At 51.8% G+C, this 17359-nt stretch overlaps 1 protein-coding gene across 1 annotated transcript in view; it reads left to right on the top strand.

The window, feature by feature from the left end:
* The window catches only part of ak5 (adenylate kinase 5), a 230521-nt gene that overhangs the window by 73588 nt on the left and 139574 nt on the right, over window positions 1–17359 (top strand). The window contains exon 6 of the mRNA XM_055882419.1: window positions 16245–16436. Within this exon, the coding sequence (XP_055738394.1) occupies window positions 16245–16436 (192 nt within the window). The remainder of the gene's footprint in view (window positions 1–16244; window positions 16437–17359) is intronic.

The raw sequence follows: 17359 nt of genomic DNA, 5'->3' as shown, positions 1-17359 counted from the left end.
GAGACATGAAGAGAGGGATGGAGTGGGCGTTAGGAGAGAGAGGAAGAGAGGGATGGAGTGGGCGTTAGGAGAGACATGAAGAGAGGGATGGAGTGGGCGTTAGGAGAGACATGAAGAGAGGGATGGAGTGGGCGTTAGGAGAGAGAGGAAGAGAGGGATGGAGTGGGCGTTAGGAGAGACATGAAGAGAGGGATGGAGTGGGCGTTAGGAGAGAGAGGAAGAGAGGGATGGAGTGGGCGTTAGGAGAGAGAGGAAGAGAGGGATGGAGTGGGCGTTAGGAGAGAGAGGAAGAGAGGGATGGAGTGGGCGTTAGGAGAGACATGAAGAGAGGGATGGAGTGGGCGTTAGGAGAGAGAGGAAGAGAGGGATGGAGTGGGCGTTAGGAGAGACATGAAGAGAGGGATGGAGTGGGCGTTAGGAGAGACATGAAGAGAGGGATGGAGTGGGCGTTAGGAGAGAGAGGAAGAGAGGGATGGAGTGGGCGTTAGGAGAGAGATGAAGAGAGGGATGGAGTGGGTGTTAGGAGAGAGATGAAGAGAGGGATGGAGTGGGCGTTAGGAGAGACATGAAGAGAGGGATGGAGTGGGCGTTAGGAGAGACATGAAGAGAGGGATGGAGTGGGCGTTAGGAGAGACATGAAGAGAGGGATGGAGTGGGTGTTAGGAGAGAGACATGAAGAGAAGGATGGAGTGGGCGTTAGGAGAGAGAGGAAGAGAGGGATGGAGTGGGCGTTAGGAGAGAGAGGAAGAGAGGGATGGAGTGGGCGTTAGGAGAGAGAGGAAGAGAGGGATGGAGTGGGCGTTAGGAGAGAGAGGAAGAGAGGGATGGAGTGGGCGTTAGGAGAGAGAGGAAGAGAAGGATGGAGTGGGCGTTAGGAGAGACATGAAGAGAGGGATGGAGTGGGTGTTAGGAGAGAGATGAAGAGAGGGATGGAGTGGGCGTTAGGAGAGAGAGGAAGAGAGGGATGGGGTGGGTGTTAGGAGAGACATGAAGAGAGGGATGGAGTGGGCGTTAGGAGAGACATGAAGAGAGGGATGGAGTGGGCGTTAGGAGAGAGATGAAGAGAGGGATGGAGTGGGCGTTAGGAGAGAGATGAAGAGACGGATGGAGTGGGTGTTAGGAGAGAGATGAAGAGAGGGATGGAGTGGGTGTTAGGAGAGACATGAAGAGAGGGATGGAGTGGGCGTTAGGAGAGAGATGAAGAGAGGGATGGAGTGGGTGTTAGGAGAGACATGAAGAGAGGGATGGAGTGGGTGTTAGGAGAGACATGAAGAGAGGGATGGAGTGGGCGTTAGGAGAGACATGAAGAGAGGGATGGAGTGGGCGTTAGGAGAGAGAGGAAGAGAGGGATGGAGTGGGCGTTAGGAGAGAGACATGAAGAGAGGGATGGAGTGGGCGTTAGGAGAGACATGAAGAGAGGGATGGAGTGGGCGTTAGGAGAGAGACATGAAGAGAGGGATGGAGTGGGCGTTAGGAGAGACATGAAGAGAGGGATGGAGTGGGCGTTAGGAGAGAGAGGAAGAGAGGGATGGAGTGGGCGTTAGGAGAGACATGAAGAGAGGGATGGAGTGGGCGTTAGGAGAGAGATGAAGAGAGGGATGGAGTGGGCGTTAGGAGAGACATGAAGAGAGGGATGGAGTGGGTGTTAGGAGAGAGAGGAAGAGAGGGATGGAGTGGGCGTTAGGAGAGACATGAAGAGAGGGATGGAGTGGGTGTTAGGAGAGAGAGGAAGAGAGGGATGGAGTGGGCGTTAGGAGAGAGACATGAAGAGAGGGATGGAGTGGGCGTTAGGAGAGACATGAAGAGAGGGATGGAGTGGGCGTTAGGAGAGAGAGGAAGAGAGGGATGGAGTGGGCGTTAGGAAAGACATGAAGAGAGGGATGGAGTGGGCGTTAGGAGAGACATGAAGAGAGGGATGGAGTGGGCGTTAGGAGAGAGAGGAAGAGAGGGATGGAGTGGGTGTTAGGAGAGACATGAAGAGAGGGATGGAGTGGGCGTTAGGAAAGAGAGGAAGAGAGGGATGGAGTGGGTGTTTGGAGAGACATGAAGAGAGGGATGGACTGGGCGTTAGGAGAGACATGAAGAGAGGGATGGAGTGGGTGTTAGGAGAGAGATGAAGAGAGGGATGGAGTGGGCATTAGGAGAGAGATGAAGAGAGGGATGGAGTGGGCGTTAGGAGAGACATGAAGAGAGGGATGGAGTGGGCGTTAGGAGAGAGACATGAAGAGAGGGATGGAGTGGGTGTTAGGAGAGACATGAAGAGAGGGATGGAGTGGTCGTTAGGAGAGACATGAAGAGAGGGATGGAGTGGGCGTTAGGAGAGAGAGGAAGAGAGGGATGGAGTGGGCGTTAGGAGAGAAATGAAGAGAGGGATGGAGTGGGCGTTAGGAGAGAGAGGAAGAGAGGGATGGAGTGGGCGTTAGGAGAGAGAGGAAGAGAGGGATGGAGTGGGCGTTAGGAGAGAGATGAAGAGAGGGATGGAGTGGGCGTTAGGAGAGAGAGGAAGAGAGGGATGGAGTGGGCGTTAGGAGAGAGATGAAGAGAGGGATGGAGTGGGCGTTAGGAGAGACATGAAGAGAGGGATGGAGTGGGCGTTAGGAGAGAGAGGAAGAGAGGGATGGAGTGGGCGTTAGGAGAGACATGAAGAGAGGGATGGAGTGGGCGTTAGGAGAGAGAGGAAGAGAGGGATGGAGTGGGCGTTAGGAGAGAGAGGAAGAGAGGGATGGAGTGGGCGTTAGGAGAGACATGAAGATAGGGATGGAGTGGGTGTTAGGAGAGACATGAAGATAGGGATGGAGTGGGCGTTAGGAGAGAGATGAAGAGAGGGATGGAGTGGGTGTTAGGAGAGACATGAAGAGAGGGATGGAGTGGGCGTTAGGAGAGAGATGAAGAGAGGGATGGAGTGGGCGTTAGGAGAGAGAGGAAGAGAGGGATGGAGTGGGTGTTAGGAGAGACATGAAGAGAGGGATGGAGTGGGTGTTAGGAGAGACATGAAGATAGGGATGGAGTGGGCGTTAGGAGAGAGATGAAGAGAGGGATGGAGTGGGCGTTAGGAGAGAGAGGAAGAGAGGGATGGAGTGGGCGTTAGGAGAGACATGAAGAGAGGGATGGAGTGGGCGTTAGGAGAGAGACATGAAGAGAGGGATGGAGTGGGCGTTAGGAGAGACATGAAGAGAGGGATGGAGTGGGCGTTAGGAGAGACATGAAGAGAGGGTTTTAGTGGGCGTTAGGAGAGACATGAAGAGAGGGATGGAGTGGGCGTTAGGAGAGAGACATGAAGAGAGGGATGGAGTGGGCGTTAGGAGAGAGAGGAAGAGAGGGATGGAGTGGGCGTTAGGAGAGACATGAAGAGAGGGATGGAGTGGGCGTTAGGAGAGAGAGGAAGAGAGGGATGGAGTGGGCGTTAGGAGAGACATGAAGAGAGGGATGGAGTGGGTGTTAGGAGAGAGACATGAAGAGAGGGATGGAGTGGGCGTTAGGAGAGACATGAAGAGAGGGATGGAGTGGGCGTTAGGAGAGACATGAAGAGAGGGATGGAGTGGGCGTTAGGAGAGACATGAAGAGAGGGTTTTAGTGGGCGTTAGGAGAGACATGAAGAGAGGGATGGAGTGTGTGTTAGGAGAGAGATGAAGAGAGGGATGGAGTGGGCGTTAGGAGAGAGATGAAGAGAGGGATGGAGTGGGTTTTAGGAGAGAGATGAAGAGAGGGATGGAGTGGGCGTTAGGAGAGACATGAAGAGAGGGATGGAGTGGGCGTTAGGAGAGACATGAAGAGAGGGATGGAGTGGGCGTTAGGAGAGAGACATGAAGAGAGGGATGGAGTGGGCGTTAGGAGAGAGACATGAAGAGAGGGATGGAGTGGGCGTTAGGAGAGACATGAAGAGAGGGATGGAGTGGGCGTTAGGAGAGACATGAAGAGAGGGATGGAGTGGGCGTTAGGAGAGACATGAAGAGAGGGATGGAGTGGGTGTTAGGAGAGACATGAAGAGAGGGATGGAGTGTGTGTTAGGAGAGACATGAAGAGAGGGATGGAGTGGGCGTTAGGAGAGAGATGGAGAGAGGGATGGAGTGGGCGTTAGGAGAGAGAGGAAGAGAGGGATGGAGTGGGCGTTAGGAGAGAGAGGAAGAGAGGGATGGAGTGGGCGTTAGGAAAGACATGAAGAGAGGGATGGAGTGGGTGTTAGGAGAGACATGAAGAGAGGGATGGAGTGGGCGTTAGGAGAGAGAGGAAGAGAGGGATGGAGTGGGCGTTAGGAGAGACATGAAGAGAGGGATGGAGTGGGCGTTAGGAGAGACATGAAGAGAGGGATGGAGTGGGCGTTAGGAGAGAGAGGAAGAGAGGGATGGAGTGGGCGTTAGGAGAGAGAGGAAGAGAGGGATGGAGTGGGTGTTAGGAGAGACATGAAGAGAGGGATGGAGTGGGCGTTAGGAGAGAGAGGAAGAGAGGGATGGAGTGGGCGTTAGGAGAGACATGAAGAGAGGGATGGAGTGGGTGTTAGGAGAGAGATGGAGAGAGGGATGGAGTGGGCGTTAGGAGAGAGAGGAAGAGAGGGATGGAGTGGGTGTTAGGAGAGACATGAAGAGAGGGATGGAGTGGGTGTTAGGAGAGAGAGGAAGAGAGGGATGAGTGGGTGTTAGGAGAGAGAGGAAGAGAGGGATGGAGTGGGTGTTAGGAGAGACATGAAGAGAAGGATGGAGTGGGCGTTAGGAGAGAGAGGAAGAGAGGGATGGAGTGGGTGTTAGGAGAGACATGAAGAGAAGGATGGAGTGGGCGTTAGGAGAGAGATGGAGAGAGGGATGGAGTGGGCGTTAGGAGAGACATGAAGAGAGGGATGGAGTGGGCGTTAGGAGAGACATGAAGAGAGGGATGGAGTGGGCGTTAGGAGAGAGACATGAAGAGAGGGATGGAGTGGGCGTTAGGAGAGAGACATGAAGAGAGGGATGGAGTGGGCGTTAGGAGAGAGAGGAAGAGAGGGATGGAGTGGGCGTTAGGAGAGACATGAAGAGAGGGATGGAGTGGGCGTTAGGAGAGACATGAAGAGAGGGATGGAGTGGGCGTTAGGAGAGACATGAAGAGAGGGATGGAGTGGGCGTTAGGAGAGAGAGGAAGAGAGGGATGGAGTGGGTGTTAGGAGAGACATGAAGAGAGGGATGGAGTGGGCGTTAGGAAAGAGAGGAAGAGAGGGATGGAGTGGGTGTTTGGAGAGACATGAAGAGAGGGATGGACTGGGCGTTAGGAGAGACATGAAGAGAGGGATGGAGTGGGTGTTAGGAGAGAGATGAAGAGAGGGATGGAGTGGGCGTTAGGAGAGAGATGAAGAGAGGGATGGAGTGGGCGTTAGGAGAGACATGAAGAGAGGGATGGAGTGGGTGTTAGGAGAGACATGAAGAGAGGGATGGAGTGGTCGTTAGGAGAGACATGAAGAGAGGGATGGAGTGGGCGTTAGGAGAGAGAGGAAGAGAGGGATGGAGTGGGCGTTAGGAGAGAAATGAAGAGAGGGATGGAGTGGGCGTTAGGAGAGACATGAAGAGAGGGATGGAGTGGGTGTTAGGAGAGAGAGGAAGAGAGGGATGGAGTGGGCGTTAGGAGAGAGAGGAAGAGAGGGATGGAGTGGGCGTTAGGAGAGAGAGGAAGAGAGGGATGGAGTGGGCGTTAGGAGAGAGATGAAGAGAGGGATGGAGTGGGCGTTAGGAGAGACATGAAGAGAGGGATGGAGTGGGCGTTAGGAGAGAGAGGAAGAGAGGGATGGAGTGGGCGTTAGGAGAGACATGAAGAGAGGGATGGAGTGGGCGTTAGGAGAGAGAGGAAGAGAGGGATGGAGTGGGCGTTAGGAGAGAGAGGAAGAGAGGGATGGAGTGGGCGTTAGGAGAGACATGAAGATAGGGATGGAGTGGGCGTTAGGAGAGAGATGAAGAGAGCGATGGAGTGGGTGTTAGGAGAGACATGAAGAGAGGGATGGAGTGGGCGTTAGGAGAGAGATGAAGAGAGGGATGGAGTGGGCGTTAGGAGAGAGAGGAAGAGAGGGATGGAGTGGGCGTTAGGAGAGAGAGGAAGAGAGGGATGGAGTGGGCGTTAGGAGAGACATGAAGAGAGGGATGGAGTGGGCGTTAGGAGAGACATGAAGAGAGGGATGGAGTGGGCGTTAGGAGAGACATGAAGAGAGGGATGGAGTGGGTGTTAGGAGAGAGATGGAGAGAGGGATGGAGTGGGCGTTAGGAGAGACATGAAGAGAGGGATGGAGTGGGCGTTAGGAGAGACATGAAGAGAGGGATGGAGTGGGTGTTAGGAGAGACATGAAGAGAGGGATGGAGTGGGCGTTAGGAGAGAGAGGAAGAGAGGGATGGAGTGGGCGTTAGGAGAGAGAGGAAGAGAGGGATGGAGTGGGCGTTAGGAGAGACATGAAGAGAGGGATGGAGTGGGTGTTAGGAGAGACATGAAGAGAGGGATGGAGTGGGCGTTAGGAGAGAGAGGAAGAGAGGGATGGAGTGGGCGTTAGGAGAGAGAGGAAGAGAGGGATGGAGTGGGCGTTAGGAGAGAGATGAAGAGAGGGATGGAGTGGGCGTTAGGAGAGAGACATGAAGAGAGGGATGGAGTGGGTGTTAGGAGAGAGATGAAGAGAGGGATGGAGTGGGCGTTAGGAGAGACATGAAGAGAGGGATGGAGTGGGTGTTAGGAGAGAGATGAAGAGAGGGATGGAGTGGGCGTTAGGAGAGAGAGGAAGAGAGGGATGGAGTGGGCGTTAGGAGAGAGAGGAAGAGAGGGATGGAGTGGGCGTTAGGAGAGACATGAAGAGAAGGATATAGGGAGCATCAAGGCTAACCCTGCTAGGCTACAGTAATATAAACTGTGTTCTAAATGGCACCCTACTCCCTATTTGATTTGATTTATTAGGATCCCCATTACTGACGCCAATGTTGACAGCTAGTCTTAACGTGCAAACCACTAAATAAATGTACAGATACACGTTGTTCAGTCATTTCAACCAAACTGCTCGCTCTCGTCAACGAGCGTCTGCGTAGCCTGGCGCTAAAATAGAACTTCGGTTTCTATAGAACTTGGTTCTATTTTGTTGTGCTTGATACTCTGCAGGTCCTGCCGCTCCCATCTCTTCATTGGTTTATAGGAGCAGAAACACTGCATTGGGAAAGTATTCAGACCCCTTGACTTTTCCCACGTTTTGTTACATTTCAGCCTCATTCTAATATGTATTGAATTGTTTTTCCCCCCGCATAAATATACACAAAATACCCCACAATGGCCAAGAGAAAACAGTTTTCTCAAAATGTTTGCAAATGTATATTACATTTTTTTAACTGAAATATCACATTTCCGTAAGTATTCAGACCCTTCACTCAGTACTTTGTTGAAGCACCTTTGGCAGCGATTACAGCCTCGAGTCTTCTAGGGTATGACGCTACAAGCTTGTCACACCTGTATTTGGGGAGTTTCTCCCATTCTTCTCTGCAGATCCTCTCAAGCTCTGTCAGGTTGGATGGGGAGCGTCGCTGCACAGCTATTTTCAGGTCTCTCCAGAGATGTTAGATGGAGTTCAAGTCCGGGCTCTGGCTGGGCCACTCGAGGACATGCAGAGTCTTGTCCCGAAACCACTCCTGCGTTGTCTTGGCTGTGTGCTTAGGGTCGTTGTCCTGTTGGAAGGTGAACCTTTGCCCCAGTCTGAGGTCCTGAGTGCTCTGGAGCAGGTTTTCACCAAGGATCTCTCTGTGCTTTGCTCTGTTCATCTTTCCCTCGATCCCGACAAGTTTTCCAGTCCCTGCCGCTGAAAAACATCCCCACAGCATGATGCTGCCACCACCATGCTTCACTGTCGGGATGGTGCCAGGTTTCCTCCAGATGTGACACTTGGCATTCAGGCCAAAGAGTTCAATCTTGGTTTCATCAGACCAGAGAATATTTTTCTCATGGTCTGAGAGTCTTTAGGTGCCTTTTGGCAAACTCCAAGCGGGCTGTCATGTGCCTTTTACTGAGGAGTGGCTTCCATCTGGCCACTCTACCATAAAGTCCTGATTGGTGGAGTGCTGCAGAGATGGTTGTCCTTCTGGAAGGTTCTCCCATCTCCACAGAGGAACTCTGGAGCTCTGTCAGAGTGACCATGGGGTTCTTGGTCACCTGTCAGAATGACCATGGGGTTCTTGGTCACCTCCCTGACTGAAAATGTACAAAGATCCAAAAGAAAAACACAATGTTTATATCCCAGGACAAATTAACTAGCTAAATGTCCATTAAAGTTTCATGTGTTTCTGTCCCCAAATTAATACAGTTGGTGTTTATGTCCTGATCACGTCTGGTGTTGATGGACATAAAATCAACATGCCCAGGATGACGCACGATTCCCCGGTGTAGTCAGCATGTTACGGGTGTCCGTCACTTAACGAAAAAAAGACATTACAGAAAAACGACTTTACAAAGGGATAAGGTGCGTAGAGCCCCGGAGGGCGCTATGGGCTCTGGTCTAAAGTAGTGCACTACCCCCATAGGGCTCTGGTCTAAAGTAGTGCACTAGCCCCATAGGGCTCTGGTCTAAAGTAGTGCACTACCCCCATAGGGCTCTGGTCTAAAGTAGTGCACTACCCCCACAGGGCTCTGGTCTAAAGTAGTGCACTAGCCCCATAGGGCTCTGGTCTAAAGTAGTGCACTACCCCCATAGGGCTCTGGTCTAAAGTAGTGCACTACCCCCATAGGGCTCTGGTCAACAGTAGTGCACTACCCATAGGGCTCTGGTCAAAAGTAGTGCACTAGCCCCATAGGGCTCTGGTCAAAAGTAGTGCACTAGCCCCATAGGGCTCTGGTCTAAAGTAGTGCACTACCCCATAGGGCTCTGGTCTAAAGTAGTGCACTACCCCCATAGGGCTCTGGTCTAAAGTAGTGCACTACCCCCATAGGGCTCTGGTCTAAAGTAGTGCACTAGCCCCATAGGGCTCTGGTCTAAAGTAGTGCACTAGCCCCATAGGGCTCTGGTCTAAAGTAGTGCACTACCCCCATAGGGCTCTGGTCTAAAGTAGTGCACTACCCCCATAGGGCTCTGGTCAAAAGTAGTGCACTACCCATAGGGCTCTGGTCAAAAGTAGTGCACTAGCCCCATAGGGCTCTGGTCTAAAGTAGTGCACTACCCCCATAGGGCTCTGGTCTAAAGTAGTGCACTACCCCCATAGGGCTCTGGTCTAAAGTAGTGCACTACGCCCATAGGGCTCTGGTCTAAAGTAGTGCACTACCCCCATAGGGCTCTGGTCTAAAGTAGTGCACTAGCCCCATAGGGCTCTGGTCTAAAGTAGTGCACTAGCCCCATAGGACTATGGTCTAAAGTAGTGCACTAGCCCCATAGGGCTCTGGTCTAAAGTAGTGCACTACCCACAGGGCTCTGGTCTAAAGTAGTGCACTACCCATAGGGCTCTGGTCTAAAGTAGTGCACTACCCACAGGGCTCTGGTCTAAAGTAGTGCACTACCCCATAGGGCTCTGGTCTAAAGTAGTGCACTAGCCCCATAGGGCTCTGGTCTAAAGTAGTGCACTACCCCCATAGGGCTCTGGTCAAAAGTAGTGCACTACCCCCATAGGGCTCTGGTCTAAAGTAGTGCACTAGCCCCATAGGGCTCTGGTCAAAAGTAGTGCACTACCCCATAGGGCTCTGGTCTAAAGTAGTGCACTACCCCCATAGGGCTCTGGTCTAAAGTAGTGCACTATAATGGAAATAGTCTCTGTCCCAAATGGTATTCTATGTGTCTGTCTATGTTCACATTAGTTGTTTTTTCCCCAATTTCACTTCAGTTCAATGTTATGTATCATAGAGTTGTTATCGACAGACTCCCCACAGTGGGTTATGTATACTGGAGGGATAGAAAATAGAATGTGTTCTCAGTCAATTTACCTGGTAAAATAAGGGTAATAAATATGGTTAACGAATAAGGGTAATGAATAAGGGTAATGAACAAGGGTAATGCATATGGCTAATGAATAAGGATAATGAACAAGGGTAATGAATATGGTTAACGAATAAGGGTAATGAATAAGGGTAATGTATAAGGGTCATTTTAATATGGCTAATCGGTAAGGGTAAAGAATAAGGGTAATCATTGTGGCTAATGAATACGGATAATGTTTAAGGGTAGGTAATACATATGGTTAATGAATAAGGGTCATGTTTAAGGGTATTAAACAAGGGTAAGGAATAAGGGGAATTTTTAAGGTAATACGTATGGTTAATGAATAAGGGTATTAAACAAGGGTCATTTTATTATTGCTAATGAAAACGGATAATTAATGAGGGTAATAAATATGGTTAATGAATAAGGGTAATGAATGAGGGTGATAAATAAGACGTGGGACTAGGTGGGTGAGGAAGGACTCAGGCGCAGAGAGTTCTGGGAAAAAGTGCTCTTTAATACGGACAAACACAACAAAACAACACAGGGCTCGGACAGAACATATGACTACCCAAAACATTTTCCACCATCATTTGCAAATAAATGCATTAAAAATCCTACAATGTGATTTTCTGGATTTTTTTCCCTCATTTTGTCTGTCATAGTTGAAGTGTACCTATGATGAAAATTACAGGCCTCTCTCATCTTTTTAAGTGGGAGAACTTGCACAATTGGTGGCTGACTAAATACTTTTTTTGCCCCACTGTATATAGAAGAGTCTCAGGTTGAGTCGTACAGTAGAGATCAGATAGAAAATCTGTCTGTGTGTTGTCCGTTCCTCTGCAGCACCCTGCGATGCTCTCACTGTGATGCCCTTTCCAACATCACAACAGCCCTCCGGCGCTCAACGCACCTTATTTTAGAACAGACAGACCTTCACCCTCACAGACCCCCTGGGTCCCTCCATCCCTCTCCTCCCTCTCCATCCCTCTCATCCCTCTCCTCCCTCTCCATCCCTCTCCTCCCTCTCCATCCCTCTCCTCCCTCTCCTCCCTCTCCATCCCTCTCCTCCCTCTCCATCCCTCTCCATCCCTCTCCTCCCTCTCCATCCCTCTCATCCCTCTCCTCCCTCTCCATCCCTCTCCTCCCTCTCCATCCCTCTCCATCCCTCTCCTCCCTCTCCATCCCTCTCCTCCCTCTCCTCCCTCTCCATCCCTCTCCTCCCTCTCATCCCTCTCCATCCCTCTCCTCCCTCTCCATCCCTCCATCTCTCTCCTCCCTCTCCATCCCTCTCCTCCCTCTCCATCCCTCTCCTCCCTCTCCATCCCTCTCCTCCCTCTCCATCCCTCTCCTCCCTCTCCATCCCTCTCCTCCCTCTCCATCCCTTCATCATCCTCCTTTCTTCCCCAGACAGACAGACAGACAGACAGACAGACAGACAGACAGACAGACAGACAGACAGACAGACACGTAGGCAGACAGACAGGTAGGCAGGCAGACAGACAGGTAGGCAGCCAGACAGACGAAAACGATCACTAATTCAGAACATGCTGCTGAAGGAGGATTAATGGGTGTGTGTGTGCGTGTGTGTACGTGTGTCCGTGCGTGCGTATAGTGTTAAAGCTAACAGGAGTCTGACCTGGTGGTAATGAATAGCCTGCTTCTGTACACTGCATAGTCTGATCTGATAAACTGTCTCTATTGACTCGGTCACCAGGTCACGATTGATTGATCGATTGTTTTTATTGTTTGATCGATTGGTTGATTAGTCTGCATTTAGGGAAGATACTACAGCAGCAGTCATTTCTAAAGCGTTTCTTGTTTTGGGTGAACATAGAGCAGCTATAATTTATTCCAACATTGAAATGAAAAAAAGCATCTATGCAACTCAATTGGATAATGGCCTTTAATCCTTCAAATTATCTTAGAGTGAAAGATTGGAGTCTTTATAAAAATAGCCAAACTCATGTCGGTCGTCAAGTAATCAAGTTAATGGACTTGATTTTATTCCAGTCAACTCACAATATGCCTTCTACTAAACGCAGCTCCCTGTGAAAAGGAAGGCAGGTAGCTAGACAGTTTGGTTGCTGTGGAAACAAAGAGAGACTTTAAGGGCACGGAGAAGACGGGTTGGAGTCCCGTCACTCAGAAGACCTTCAGGAAAAATAACTTCATTCCAACTTAGGATGTGTCACACCTGGCCCAGAGAGGGATCTCGTTAGTCAGGATGGGTTTAACCTGGCCCAGAGAGTCATCTCGTTAGTCGGGATGGGTTTAACCTGGCCCAGAGAGGGATCTCGTTAGTCAGGATGGGTTTAACCTGGCCCAGAGAGGGATCTCGTTAGTCAGGATGGGTTTAACCTGGCCCAGAGAGTCATCTCGTTAGTCAGGATGGGTTTAACCTGGCCCAGAGAGGGATCTCGTTAGTCAGGATGGGTTTAACCTGGCCCAGAGAGTCATCTCGTTAGTCGGGATGGGTTTAACCTGGCCCAGAGAGTAATCTCGTTAGTCAGGATGGGGTTCACCTGCACCGGCCCAGAGAGTCACCTCCTTAGTCAGAATGGGGTTCACCTGCACCGGCCCAGAGAGTCACCTCCTTAGTCAGAATGGGGTTCACCTGCACCGGCCCAGAGAGTCACCTCCTTAGTCAGAATGGGGTTCACCTGCACCGGCCCAGAGAGTCACCTCCTTAGTCAGAATGGGGTTCACCTGCACCGGCCCAGAGAGTCACCTCCTTAGTCAGAATGGGGTTCACCTGTACTGGCCCAGAGAGTCACCTCCCTAGTCAGAATGGGGTTCATCTGATAGAGTTGGGAGAGTAGATATCGGGAGAGCTCTGCCTCTCGCTAGCTCTTTCGCCTCTCGTTAGCTCTTCCGCCTCTCGTTAGCTCTTCCGCCTCTCGCTAGCTCTTCCGCCTCTCGCTAGCTCTTCCGCCTCTCGCTAGCTCTTCCGCCTCTCGTTAGCTCTTCCGCCTCTCGTCTTCCGCCTCTCGTTAGCTCTTCCGCCTCTCGTTAGCTCTTCCGCCTCTCGCTAGCTCTTCCGCCTCTCGCTAGGTCTTCCGCCTCTCGTTAGCTCTTCCGCCTCTCGCTAGCTCTTCCGCCTCTCGTTTGCTCTTCCTCCTCTCGTTTGCTCTTCCGCCTCTCGTTAGCTCTACCGCCTCTCGTTAGCTCTTCCGCCTCTCGTTAGCTCTTCCGCCTCTCGTTAGCTCTTCCGCTTCTCGTTAGCTCTTCCGCCTCTCGTTAGCTCTTCCGCCTCTCGTTAGGTCTTCCGCCTCTCGCTAGCTCTTCCGCCTCTCGTTAGCTCTTCCGCCTCTCGTTAGCTCTTCCGCCTCTCGTTAGGTCTACCGCCTCTCGTTAGCTCTTCCGCCTCTCGTTAGCTCTTCCGCCTCTCGTTAGCTCTTCCGCCTCTCGTTAGCTCTTCCGCCTCTCGTTAGCTCTTCCGCCTCTCGTTAGCACTTCCGCCTCTCGTTAGCTCTTCCGCCTCTCGTTAGCTCTTCCGCCTCTCGTTAGCTCTTCCGCGTCTCGTTAGCTCTTCCGCCTCTCGCTAGCTCTTCCGCCTCTCGTTTGCTCTTCCGCCTCTCGTTTGCTCTTCCGCCTCTCGTTTGCTCTTCCGCCTCTCGTTAGCTCTTCCGCCTCTCGTTAGGTCTTCCGCCTCTCGTTAGGTCTTCCGCCTCTCGTTAGGTCTTCCGCCTCTCGTTAGGTCTTCCGCCTCTCGTTAGGTCTTCCGCCTCTCGTTAGGTCTTACGCTTCTCGTTAGCTCTTCCGCCTCTCGCTAGCTCTTCCGCCTGTCGTTAGCTCTTCCGCCTCTCGTTAGCTCTTCCGCCTCTCGTTAGCTCTTCCGCCTCTCGTTAGCTCTACCGCCTCTCGTTAGCTCTTCCGCCTCTCGTTAGCTCTTCCGCCTCTCACTAGCTCTTCCGCCTCTCGCTAGCTCTTCCGCCTCTCGTTAGCTCTTCCGCCTCTCGTTAGGTCTTCCGCCTCTCGTTACGTCTTCCGCCTCTCGTTAGGTCTTCCGCCTCTCGTTAGGTCTTACGCCTCTCGTTAGGTCTTACGCCTCTCGTTAGCTCTTCCGCCTCTCGCTAGCTCTTCCGCCTCTCGTTAGCTCTTCCGCCTCTCGTTAGCTCTTCCGCCTCTCGTTAGCTCTACCGCCTCTCGTTAGCTCTACCGCCTTTCGTTAGCTCTTCCGCCTCTCGTTTGCTCTTCCGCCTCTCGTTAGCTCTTCCGCCTCTCGTTAGGTCTTCCGCCTCTCGTTAGGTCTTCCGCCTCTCGTTAGGTCTTCCGCCTCTCGTTAGGTCTTCCGCCTCTCGTTAGGTCTTACGCCTCTCGTTAGCTCTAACCGCCTCTCGCTAGCTCTTCCGCCTCTCGTTAGCTCTACCGCCTCTCGTTAGCTCTACCGCCTCTCGTTAGCTCTTCCGCCTCTCGTTAGCTCTACCGCCTCTCGTTAGCTCTACCGCCTCTCGTTAGCTCTTCCGCCTCTCGTTAGCTCTTCCGCCTCTCGTTAGCTCTTCCGCCTCTCGTTAGCTCTTCCGCCTCTCGTTAGCTCTTCCGCCTCTCGTCAGCTCTTCCGCCTCTCGTTAGCACTTCCGCCTCTCGTTAGCTCTTCCGCCTCTCGTTAGCTCTTCCGCCTCTCGCTAGCTCTTCCGCCTCTCGTTAGCTCTTCCGCCTCTCGTTAGCTCTTCCGCCTCTCGCTAGCTCTTCCGCCTCTCGCTAGCTCTTCCGCCTCTCGCTAGCTCTTCCGCCTCTCGCTAGCTCTTCCGCCTCTCGCTAGCTCTTCCGCCTCTCGTTTGCTCTTCCTCGTCTCGTTTGCTCTTCCGCCTCTCGTTAGCTCTTCCGCCTCTCGTTAGGTCTTCCGCCTCTCGTTAGCTCTTCCGCCTCTCGTTAGGTCTTCCGCCTCTCGTTAGGTCTTCCGCCTCTCGTTAGGTCTTACGCCTCTCGTTAGCTCTAACCGCCTCTCGCTAGCTCTTCCGCCTCTCGTTAGCTCTACCGCCTCTCGTTAGCTCTACCGCCTCTCGTTAGCTCTTCCGCCTCTCGTTAGCTCTACCGCCTCTCGTTAGCTCTACCGCCTCTCGTTAGCTCTTCCGCCTCTCGTTAGCTCTTCCGCCTCTCGTTAGCTCTTCCGCCTCTCGTTAGCTCTTCCGCCTCTCGTCAGCTCTTCCGCCTCTCGTTAGCACTTCCGCCTCTCGTTAGCTCTTCCGCCTCTCGTTAGCTCTTCCGCCTCTCGCTAGCTCTTCCGCCTCTCGTTAGCTCTTCCGCCTCTCGTTAGCTCTTCCGCCTCTCGCTAGCTCTTCCGCCTCTCGCTAGCTCTTCCGCCTCTCGCTAGCTCTTCCGCCTCTCGCTAGCTCTTCCGCCTCTCGTTTGCTCTTCCTCGTCTCGTTTGCTCTTCCGCCTCTCGTTAGCTCTTCCGCCTCTCGTTAGGTCTTCCGCCTCTCGTTAGGTCTTCCGCCTCTCGTTAGGTCTTCCGCCTCTCGTTAGGTCTTACGCCTCTCGTTAGGTCTTCCGCCTCTCGCTAGCTCTTCCGCCTCTCGTTAGCTCTTCCGCCTCTCGTTAGCTCTTCCGCCTCTCGTTAGCTCTACCGCCTCTCGTTTGCTCTTCCGCGTCTCGTTAGCTCTTCCGCCTCTCGTTAGGTCTTCCGCCTCTCGTTAGGTCTTCCGCCTCTCGTTAGGTCTTCCGCCTCTCGTTAGGTCTTACGCCTCTCGTTAGCTCTTCCACCTCTCGCTAGCTCTTCCTTCTCTCGTTAGCTCTTCCGCCTCTCGTTAGCTCTTCCGCCTCTCGTTAGCTCTACCGCCTCTCGTTAGCTCTACCGCCTCTCGTTAGTTCTTCCGCCTCTCGTTAGCACTTCCGCCTCTCGTTAGCACTTCCTCCTCTCGTTAGCTCTTCCGCCTCTCGCTAGCTCTTCCGCCTCTCGTTAGCCCTTCCACTTTAGGTAGCCAAACAAAGCCTACATCTGGTGTTTTTACCTGTTAAGTTTATTCTTTGTTACTCCTCATCCTAACTTGGTTTGAGTTTCGCCTTTTGCTTTGTATTTTCTGAGGGAAATCTAGTAGGCATCCATGGTGCGGGTGTCTCCCTTTTCTAGTTGCTTTGCCAACTTTCAGGACCCTTTTCTAGTTGCTTTGCCAACTTTCAGGACCCTTTTCTAGTTGCTTTGCCAACTTTCAGGACCCTTTTCTAGGTGCTTCGTCAACTTTCAGTGGGAATCCCCATGGGTGTTTTTCAGAAACCGTTTAAGACCCATTCTGTTTAGTTTTCTGTTGTCGAAGTGACTCCTTTGTTTGTTCCCTTTTCTGTTCAGCGACGTAATGTATGTTTGTCTTTAGAGAACATAACACCACTGTCTGAATAACATAATAATGTTTATCTCCTCCAATAGATCTGTACTCCAGACCTGGTCGTGTTCCTGTCCTGTGCTAACCATCGTCTGAAGGAGCGCCTGGAGAAGCGTGCAGAGGCGACGGGTCGTCCTGACGACAACCCCAATGCAACGGAGCGGCGCCTCACCAACTTCAAACAGAACACCATCCCCTTGGTCAAATACTTCCAGGAGAGGGGACTCATCGTCACGGTAAGACAAGGGTGTGTGTGTGTGTGTGTGTGTGTGTGTGTGTGTGTGTGTGTGTGTGTGTGTGTGTGTGTGTGTGTGTGTGTGTGTGTGTGTGTGTGTGTGTGTGTGTGTGTGTGTGTGTAGTTTTTAAGCGTTGTCTATGGTGTTTACCATTCAGCAGCTGACCCTAATTCTAGTTGCGGGTTAACACAAGGGGTACCATTGTTTCCTTCATTATTACCTGTCCTATTATTGACAGAGTAAGACTGACAGACAGGGTATTTATTACCTGTCCTATTGTTGAGAGAGTAAGACTGGCAGACAGGGTATTACCTGTCCTATTATTGACAGAGTAAGACTGACAGACAGGGTATTACCTGTCCTATTATTGAGAGAGTAAGACTGACAGACAGGGTATTACCTGTCCTATTATTGACAGAGTAAGACTGACAGACAGGGTATTACCTGTCCTATTATTGAGAGAGTAAGAGTGACAGACAGGGTATTACCTGTCCTATTATTGAGAGAGTAAGACTGACAGACAGGGTATTACCTGTCCTATTATTGAGAGAGTAAGAGTGGCAGACAGGGTATTACCTGTCCTATTATTGAGAGAGTAAGACTGACAGACAGGGTATTTTATTTCTCTCCCTTGAAAAAACAACTTGACAGCATTGTCCTATTATTGACAGCAATGTCCTCGAGGGTGTCCAGAAACATAATTCCCATTAGCAATAGAGTCCTGGTTTGCCACTTTTTACCAGTCTGTCTTTTGTTGATCTGTCCATCGATCTGCCATCCACTGGACCAGAGCCTTGGTACACACACACACACACACACACACACACACACACACACACACACACACACACACACACACACACACACACACACACACACACACACACACACACACACACACACACACACACACACACACAGCC

Source organism: Salvelinus fontinalis, chromosome 26 (assembly GCF_029448725.1).
Source record: "Salvelinus fontinalis isolate EN_2023a chromosome 26, ASM2944872v1, whole genome shotgun sequence".
In the NCBI taxonomy this organism is placed as follows: Eukaryota; Metazoa; Chordata; class Actinopteri; order Salmoniformes; family Salmonidae; genus Salvelinus; species Salvelinus fontinalis.
The sequence above is the reverse complement of the archived record's forward strand: the minus strand, read 5'-3'. Positions and strand labels throughout refer to the sequence as shown.